At 32.1% G+C, this 10,588-nt stretch overlaps 1 protein-coding gene across 1 annotated transcript; it reads right to left on the reverse strand.

The window, feature by feature from the left end:
- Nucleotides 1–315: 315 nt before the first annotated feature.
- Nucleotides 316–4,134, reverse strand: HELRODRAFT_171637 (hypothetical protein; the record flags this gene model as incomplete). The annotated part of the gene is made up of 4 exons (XM_009018345.1): nt 316–343; nt 457–559; nt 1,914–2,432; nt 4,089–4,134. The coding sequence occupies 4 exons, from the start codon at nt 4,132–4,134 to the stop codon at nt 316–318; spliced, it is 696 nt and encodes a 231-aa protein (XP_009016593.1).
- Between the last annotated feature and the right edge of the window lie 6,454 nt (nt 4,135–10,588).

The following is a 10,588-nucleotide window of genomic DNA, read 5'->3' on the forward strand; positions in this document are numbered from 1 at the left end:
GTTGACCCCAGTTCATTCTCAGTGCTCCGTCGTTCATATATATTCAAATTATTCCGACAGCTCACTGTGTGTCTGTACGTAGACATGTAGACATTTATATTATAATTTTAAACAAATATTTTTTTTTATTTTATTCTATCTTCTTTATTACATAGAAGAAATATAAAGTTCAAACAACGCAATGGCAAAATTTTTAATCGGTTATAAATTTCTTTTACTAAATGTTTTCAATTGGAATTTCATAGATAAGAGAAACATCATGCTAAAAATAAGGTTTTTCATAGAGTGGAATTAAGTAAAAAATAAACCAAAAATTTACAAGTTGGAGATAGTTTGGAAGTTACTGCAAAGGCAAAAAAATGTGGAATGAATTAAGACATGAATAAAGCCTAGTGACATAGTGGTTTGTGCTATTTAAAATTATTTTTCAAACTCTAACACATGAATTTCACGTACCTAATGAGGCATATTCCAAAAATGGCTTCTCTTATCTTTAAATAAATCGAATTACCAACGCATAAGAACCTAATTTGCAGCCGCAAATTATCACTGCACCCAGCTAGTTTACATAAAAATCGCACTTTGCAGAGTTTTTGCATGCATGGACAAATTGAAAGAAGGAAGTTGATGAATCTGAAATAATTACTTGAGACGAGCCAGGCAGCACATCTCCTTTTCAAAATGCACAACGAGAAATCTTCATTCTCGCTGCACATTTATGAAAATTTGTTGCGGTGGGGTAAATTTGTGATCGAACAGCGAAGTTGTAAAAAATTAATCACGGTGATGAAAGCCTGGAAGGAATGATGATGAGGATGGATGGATGAATGGATGGATGAATGGATGGATGGATGAATGGATGGATGAATGAATGGATGGATGAATGGATGGATCTGAATGATTTGATGGAGAAGCTAACATAATGAGATGGGTAGACTCCACTTAATGAAAATCCATACATACTCTGATCGATGTTAATTTGACGACAGTCATTATTGCCAGCCTAAACGCTGTCTTCATCATTTTCATCATCAGTATTTTCATTATCATTTTTTCCATCGTCATTGTCATCTTCACAACCATTTCCACCAAAATCATCCCCATCATTATCAGCCAAACTTCAACTTGACTAACAACTTTTTTTATATAATTGTAGCCGACTTACATTTTGGAAAAAAAAACTGATAAATAATGAGAAGTAAAAGTATATAGGAAAACGTGAACAAATTTGAAAAATAGAATTGTAGTGACACTGCGCTAATGCGTTAATGCAGAGAAGGAAGGCGACCAACGTGCCAGTGAAATGTTTGAAACGATCCCAAGCTATTACACCAGCAATTATTTTTGGTTAAGTTAAAATAACAACATCGTCAACATAAGATGTGGTAAATGAAGAAAGTAGAAATACTAGCTGCTGGTCTGAATTATTCATTTTGATATTTTTTTTTGCTATTACAAAAAAATTTGTTCAGATACATTTAGTTTGAAATATAAAAAATTAAAGATTTCCTTCATTGCGTGCAAAAATGACAAGTCAGATGAACTATTAAACAACATCATAAACACAAACACTTTCTTAATTTTTAAACCAAGTAAGTCAATTAATTAAATATTAAAAATTGAAAATACAATAGAAAGAAAAAGTTAAAATAATAATTTAGTCATTATTCACGTCTCTGTACTTTACAACGAAGGCACACGATGCGGGTACATGTTGGCAACATTAGGAAAACTTTGTGTTATGTCAACAAAAAGATTGCAACAACACCAGCCAACTGCAAAACAACAAAAACGGAGCAACGCCAACAACAAAACCACAAAGACAGATCATCAACAATGATGAAACAACAGTAATGAAACAACAACAACATCAACAACAACAATGAAACAACAGCAGCCCCAACGAAACGAACCTCCGTGACATTGACCTTCCATCAAACTGATGTCATCAAGAGCCACACCACTTCTGTACTCGTTCTTGCGGTTGTCATCATCGCTATCATCATCTGCGTTGTACTGATAGCTGTCAGAAGATGACGACGACAATGATGATGGCGATGACGACGACGATGATGAGTGTTTATGTTTCTGTACAGAAAGAATGAACTGGAGAGGATCATTCTTCAGGTGGACGACAATTTCAGCCTGTCTCCATCCAATGCTTTCCCTTAATGTTTTAATGGACTTTTGCAATGTTGATGACGTCGAATCTAAGTAATTTGAATCCACTAGCCACTCTGGCTGATCGAACGCTTGTTTGTCTTTCAGGAAAATGTACAAGGAAATTTTTTCTTTCCGATTGCTAAGTTGTCGCTTGCGTGGAACAATTTGATACCAGAACCTGAGACAGTACATGCTGTTCTGCTTCAACGTGTGTCGCTGGCTGATTAATAACTTGGCTGGAAACCGTGTCGTTCGTATGTACTCACCGTCTGGACAAGAAAAATTAATTCAATTTTTATTACTTACATTATTTGATGAATGATTTACAAGCTGCTAGTTAGTACTTGTACGTTCCGTTCAAGTCTTAATTATGAAATAAATTTCTTTTAGATATAATAGATTCGGTTAATGGTTTTTATGACTAATAAAATTTAATTGCATGAATCTCGATTTAATAATCGGAAAATTTCTAAAAACATTTCTTAGAAAGTGTGAATTTTTATTTTCAATTTTCTCATCGATTCAATTAAAAACATTATTATGTTGTTAGAAAACGATTGCAGATCTAAAATTGGCAGTGAATGTTTTTCATCAGAACGATCCTCACTTTATAAGGCTGGCAACGAACGCATTAACTATAAAACACATGCTGAAATTAAACTTTTAGTACGACCGTTACCTTACGCTTTGAAACTTTTTCATTTCCTATCGTTCAGTAACTTTGTTAGCGTTTATGTTTATGGCTTCAGTTGACGACAAAAAAATAAATGAAGGAGTTTTGTAACGTTTGAATGGCTCAATAAATTTTTATAAAAACACAAAAATTTTATAAAGCACAAAGTATGTTTTCGAAATGTCCAAAAACATTTTTAGTAAATGAAAATAATAATTATATTATAACATTTTGATAATAAATTATAATATATTAAGAAATGACAACATTGTGATGATGTGCAGCTGAACTATTTCATGAAGACACATTACAATTTTACATGTCTTTTCAACGTTGGAAATAGAGCGTCCAACATACCTATAACCATCATTCTCACTGTCTTCGTAGTTCTCCCATCAAAGCACAAAACATTCTAACTAAAACAGGTTAAATACAAAAATATGTAACATGTATAAGATACATACATACTGTGTAGAAGTTTTTTTTAAAGAAGAATGTTTTAAAGCAAACTCAAAATTATTTGAACGCTGGTAAACTGAACAGCTAACAGAACGACATGTTAATAACCACTTATGTCCAGCTTATGCATTTTTGCGTTCATTACGCGCGGGTACACATACGTATGACATGCAAACAAACATCAAACGTTAATCAGTAAGTTTGAAAGTAAGTAAGTTAATGAGTAAAAAGTTAATAGTAAAACAGTTAGCATGTAAATAAGTGAGTATGTAAGTAAGTGAGTGAGTAGATAAGTAAGATCATTTTTTATATATTTTCTGACTTTCAACTTGATTTATTAAATGCACTGCACAACATTCCACTACTACATTTCAAATAATCTCATTCATCTCCTCAGATCACCTTATTGACAACAGAGGAATGATATTCAAACAAAAACATGAATGGTGATATTAAACAAAAACTTTCAAAGTAAATCTGCAATTCGAGAAATCAAACAAATGTTGCTTCTCTTCCAAATTAAAACAACTTCATGTTTCTTTTTAAAATAATCAATTTTTCTCTTAACTTGAACATTACCGAAAGACGCGCCAACACATCTACGTTCACATGCACCAGCACGAAAATGTTGAAATTCGAAGCAATTTAAGAATGGCAGCACATGTGCAAAGTCACACAAGCCAACAATAAAAGTCGTTGTGGTTTTTTATAAGCACAACAACGCAGAGCGACAACAAAAAAGCAATAAAGTGGGAAAATTGCTGGAGAACATTGAGCCACATAACCAACCGACCAGGGTACATACGAGCATTTTGTGTTATTGCCCATGTTGATGCCATTTGTTTTTGTTCACTTTTATCGTTCCCTATCGTATTTTTTTATGTAGATAATTTTAAACGTCTTCACACAAGATGTACTGGACAATTTGAATTTACTTTTTCATCAGCTGTTGTTTCTAAATTTTGAAATAGAGCCGAGCTTGCATCAACAACAGTAACTTGAAGCACTTGTAAAACTAGTGGGCGTCAAGTTTCGGTAACTTTAATAATATTTCGGTCGGCCAGTACCAAATCTTAAATTCAGTTAAAATGCTCTTTTAAATTTTAAATATAAAAATAATTAAAAACGAATTTCAACATAATTTTTTTAACTGTTTATATAAATTTCTTCGATTAGTTGTTGAAAATTTGTTCAATTCATTCTGAATTAAAATGAGTACTAGCCATGATAAATTAGAAAACTACATCAAATGAAGAGAACATGATGAAGTGAGGTGACTAGAAATGAATGCAACAATTTTGTGAGCGAGTTAAAAAATATGATGAAATGTCAGAATAAAAATTTTTATAGAAATAAAAGCCAACTGAACGGAAATGATTAAAAATTTACGGTTCCTGGCATTTGTTCCATAGAAAACAAAAAATTATTTAAAAAAATATTTCTATGACGCTGTGCAACATCAACAAAATAATGATAAAAACATTTTGTCGTTCGCGAGAAAAAAATTATAAAATCAGCATTTTCTACGGGTCTTTCTGTTCACATTATTTACAGATGTATGTGGTTTTCACTACTGCTTGTAACTTGAATCACTACATGCTTGATGGAAGTTTTCATTTTCAAGTTTTGAATGTTTTATGGTCCATATCATCTCAACCAAAAACAGATTTCAATGTCACTTTAATAAAAATAGTGAACGTACATGAATCTTTTATCCAAAATTTAACGCGAACATATTAATCGGTTTACATTCAAGTTTTAATAATAATAAATAGACTTGCTGATATTGAGAAAAACATTTGAAGTCACTTGGATGGTTCGACTGAGGGAAACGGACGATTACGCTAAATGCTTTGTTCTGAAGAGCACACAATTAAAATGTTTGCCGCGGAATAGTTAAATTCAGCCACGAAGATGTAGTGAGTGAAGAAGAGAAGCTTCCACATTGTAACATCAGTGGAAATGTGCTCAACCACGTTAACACAAATAAAAAAAAACGTCAAATCTCGTTGCAACCTGCTGTTTCGCTTCCGTTATGCTCGATTTGGTAGCAGTTAGCAAACGTATTTCTACTTTCCCGCTAATTGGATGAATCATAAATCTTGCAGATCATAAGAAGTTTCGTAATGAATACAAAAAATTTTCCGGCATAAAATTTTTTCCGTAATAAAGAATACACAACATTGTCTCCAGAAAGTTTTTAGAATTTCACGTTTGCTCAATTCGTTTGCTCAATTCAATAAAGGTTATCAGACAACTTGAAAAAACTTAAAATTTCACAATACAATATCGTAACTATATCTAATTAATCCTAATGCAATATCATTTTTCATGTATTTGCACGGTTTGATATGTGCACGATTTATAGAAGCGGTCATATTGGTTTATAGTTTTTAATTTGCAGGACGGAGTACCATAAAATAAACACATGAGGCGCTCCTGTGCCAGCAAGTCGGACTGTGCTGCTGTTTATATGACTCCCTTATCTGCTGTTTGTGTTGCTCACTCCTCCCATCAACCGTTTGTGTTGCTCACTCCTCCCATCAACCGTTTGTGTTACTCATTCCTCCATCCGCTGTTTGTGTTACTCATTCCTCCATCCGCTGTTTGTGTTACTCATTCCTCCATCCGCTGTTTGTGTTACTCATTCCTCCATCCGCTGTTTGTGTTACTCATTCCTCCATCCGCTGTTTGTGTTACTTATTCCTCCATCCGCTGTTTGTGTTACTCATTCCTCCATCCGCTGTTTGTGTTACTCATTCCTCCATCCGCTGTTTGTGTTACTCATTCCTCCATCCGCTGTTTGTGTTACTCATTCTTTCATCATTCTTGCACACTTATATTGGCCTTTGCACTGAGTTAGCACCATTAATAATTTATTAATATTTGAGAATGCAGGTGAAGTAGAAAACTATACTTGAAAAGCAAGATTTAATAAAAAATTGACGTGATTATTTAAAAATGTTAGTTTCAATTAAATTATTTTGAGTGAATAAAAAATGCTATAAATAAAAATTTAATAATCAAAGCTAGTAAGAGTATGTGATCGTTACAAAAATGTTAGTGAATTTTACATGCATGCACCTATGCTTGCAAACATGCCAGTTCTTTCGTACGAGCAAATATAAATTAAAAGAGACAAAGTTTAAATATAGCACAAAATTGTCTAAGCGTCTTTATTCATAAATTAAATAAAAAATTAAACTTGTGCATTTGTGTCGGTGTATGTCTGCGTGATAACCATTAAAATGCGATCTACATGGCTAACTCTGATATGCACAAACGCTGCTTCTCAAAAAAACAAAAACAATACAAATCAGGGGGAAAACACAAAAATTGTAATTTTTTTGAAAAACTCCCAAAATTTTCTGCATTTCAAGATTGGAGCATACTTTTTAGAAACATCTAATCTTCTTAGCGATAACATACCGGCCACGTTTTTGAAGAACCAATGAAATTACTGTCAAAATATTCATTCGATGTATGAACAGTTATTTAGGAGAGAGGGGTTGGTCATGCTTTGTGTATGTGTTTGTGTTTGTGTAGTGTTTGTGTTGTGTGTGTGTGTATGTGTGTGTGTCTGTGTTGTGTGTGTGTTTGTGTGTGTGTTTGTGTGTGTGTACAGAATACATACTCATTGTATGTTGAGCTATGATAAAATATTTTATGTTGTACTATGGATGGATCTATATTTTGTAATTCATATTTTTAGCAGTAAACATTTTGTTGTCAGTTACAATAATTTATTTTTGATGTAACTAAAGTTATTGACCTGAACAAAAATTGAACTACAGTCACTGCAAGAGAGTTGAAATGAAAATTATCCTGCTCTCTTCTGATTTAATACTTGCCAACTGATCCAATTCACATCGTTTACAGGTAGAAATGTTTAAATTGAATTTATTCGCAGGAAGGATTATGCGGTATTAAAATTTAAAATATTATAACCGGCTTTGGTGTACCTACAATAAAAATCTCGTCCTAAACCCATTGTCTTATCCTGTCACTTCAAAATGTTTACAACCAACGACAGCCTCTATTTGTGCAATGCAATCTTTTCCTGGTACATTTTTGCGATTTGTGAGGATTCAAATTCATTTTTAAACATAAAAGCAATAAAACTGCTTGACCAAAATAAGAAAAAACTTGCTTGTATTTAAGAAATGTATCTACAGTATTTTTTTTATAGACGTTAAATGTGCGTGAATTGAGTTGTTTTTAATGTAAAATTTTTTGATCTGCGACTGTACGAGAACGTTTGGTTGAATAACTGTTGATAACCTTCTAGTAAATACACATTTCTATGTTCCATCCGAAAATCTATACGCTGATTTTTGTCAACTATTGCGTTAACTATAGAAATAGATTTGTTGAATTCAGAACAATTATTTAGGAATTTTTATTTATTATTATTCTTTAAAAAAAGCGGAATGTGATAGGCGCAGAAACTGTTACAACATGCAAGGCAGTAATATATCAAACAACTGGATTATAACGGAAAATAAATAACCGAGTAAGAATGATTAATGATACTAAGTACGAAAAAAAAATAATGATTTAAAAAAACGAGTTATTCAATTAATTGACCAGTTAATAAGTAAGTTAAGCGTTCGTTAGAGAAAAAAATAGACAAAATGTAGCAAATGACAAATGTTTACTGAGTGTTAATATATTTAAAGTGTGTTGTGATGAAGTCTTATTCTGGTAACTTGATTGAGTGGCGACTTGATAGTTCTTATGCTTACGGTGACGAAGGTTGTGTGTAGTGGTTTTGATTGATGGTAGTAGAAAAAAAAACTACAACCTACATACAAAAAAAATGTTAAGAACAAAACGAAATACTTTTTTAAACAAAATACAAAACAACGTAGAAATAGTTTTAACAAAACAGAAACATGAATTTTAAAATGACAAAAGACGCTTGTATTGAAATGTAAGTAAGTGTGTTATAAACAAGAGGTTGAGTACAATGATGAAAATATTATTTTCCATTTCAGCATAGAGAAACATGGATAAACATTAAAGTACTGATAATATTATGAAATTATTATACAAAATATTAAAGAATTATTTCGTGCAAAACTTTCAAACTCACAATCTCCTGTAGTATGGTCCGTTGTTGGCCACCAAGGTGGTGACGTCACTGATGACGATGATGATGGTGCCGATGATGATGGCGACGACGACGATGACGATGGTGATGACGATTGAGGAACGCCCACGGTGACACTCTCCCATCCATCGTGATCCATGTTGCAAAAGTTCGGCTCATCACTGTTTGTTGGTTTACTTGTTTGTTTGTTTGTTTGCTGGTTTATTTGTTTGTATGTTGGTGAGATGATTTGTTATTTGTTTGTTTATTTGTTTGTCAACGAATTTTCATATCGTAAGCAACTAAAGCTCAATTGATAAATTAAAAAAATAACGTAACGCAATGCGATGAAATTTTCTAATTTATATTGAAATAAACTTGCAAGATGAAACAAAAACTGAAGAATGGGGTAAACAAAACTACAAGAAAAAGCAGTGATGAGATGGTTCGTGAAGAGGAATGATAATTCGTAAAAAAAACAATGACAATTTATTTAGCTGCGAGACGAATATTTGTCTGTAAAGAATAAACGATGAGTAATAAATTAGAATTTGTAGATATGTGCGTCATGCGACAGCTGACGATAATTCATCACTTTGGAAGTAATCTCATCCCATAATCAAATGGAAAGGCACGAATCAACAGTTACTTTGTCACCTTCCAACACAAGAATTTTTTAGCTTTTAATTATACAAAACATTTTAAAAAGTTTTTAATTAAATTATTTTTAAATAACAATTTTTTTTAGATGAAATTCAAGAACGTAAAATTAGCGAGAAGGAAAAACAGAAGTAGGAGAAAGAAGTGCATTTGACAGGCACGCACGAGGAAAGAGAATTTAATTAAATATTTCAACGGGGTGTGAAGAAAAGACTGCACAGAAGATATAAATAAAAAAAATTAAAAAAAAAATAAAGTCGTACACAAAAGATAAAACATTGCCTGAAAGGTGGGATCAGCAAAAAACGCTGAAGTAGTCACGCATTAACATTGAAAAACTCTCAAGAAATTTAACAGAAGATAGCAAAAATTGTAAAAAAAAATTGGGCTGATTTTAAAATGGACTCAAATGAAATAAATAATTTTGTGAAAAAAAATATTGAAAAGGTTTTAGAAAAGTGCAAAGTTCTGACGTGGCTGAGTGGGACGACATCCAAAAGACGAAGTTGATTGAAAATCAATTTGCCAAATGGGGTGCTGGTGTGCGGCAGCATATGCAAACATGCGAATTCCTGCTAAGGAGAACTAATTGAGACAGGAAATTTAATTCTTTCGCAATTAGATTTATGCAGTTTACGTTTGCCAAGCAAGCATCAGATGGCGTTGGACTTTGAAACATGTAACGAACCTACGTGTGAAAACAACAAAAAAAAAGTTGTCCATGCATGCAAGCAAAACTCATGCAATAAAATAAATCCATATAGACGCAAATACACACACACAACCACGCAGAAACACAAGCACACATGCACGAATACACACAAATATAAAAATTATAAACTATCAAATAATATACAAAAACGATTAACCAGAGATAGAGTTATAAAGTTGGCAGGATAATTCGGGACGTAATAGATAAAAAATTGATGTTAATACAAGTAATTTTTAGTTGCCAACACATAAATTGTCGATTTTTTTATTTCAAATTACAACTGAGAACGATACATAATTCATAACCGAGCCACAAAAACTTAATCATTTTTGTCTCCACGCATTACAAGATCCCAATGCATTATCAACATCATCGTAAATTAATGGATTTTTTTTTAATTCTGTCAATATATTCGTTATTCGTGCTGATAATTATTTAGAATTGTAATTAATTTGAAAATATTTTTATGCTAGGATAACCTTTGACGAAAGCTTATAAATTATTGTGATGAATTAAATGAACAGTTTTTGTTATCTGTATTTTTGATGGCAATGATGATGAAAATAATGCTCTTCAGCCTCACTTTCATACTCAACGCAACATTATTTTTTGAAAATATGTCTATAATTTGTACCTCAAATTTTCTGAATTTTAAACGTTAAATAAATCTTGACTTGAAGCCTTTGAAGCAGTTAAAGCCGAGATTTTAGTTTACTAATAATTATTGTCCAAATGTTTTATTTCAATTCTCCAATTCAAATTTAGTAAATATTTTTACATTTTCTAACAAAAAAACTTAAATATATCGGCTGCAGAAATTTATACATGC

The sequence above is a fragment of the Helobdella robusta genome, assembly GCF_000326865.2.
Source record: "Helobdella robusta unplaced genomic scaffold HELROscaffold_21, whole genome shotgun sequence".
Classification (NCBI taxonomy): Eukaryota; Metazoa; Annelida; class Clitellata; order Rhynchobdellida; family Glossiphoniidae; genus Helobdella; species Helobdella robusta.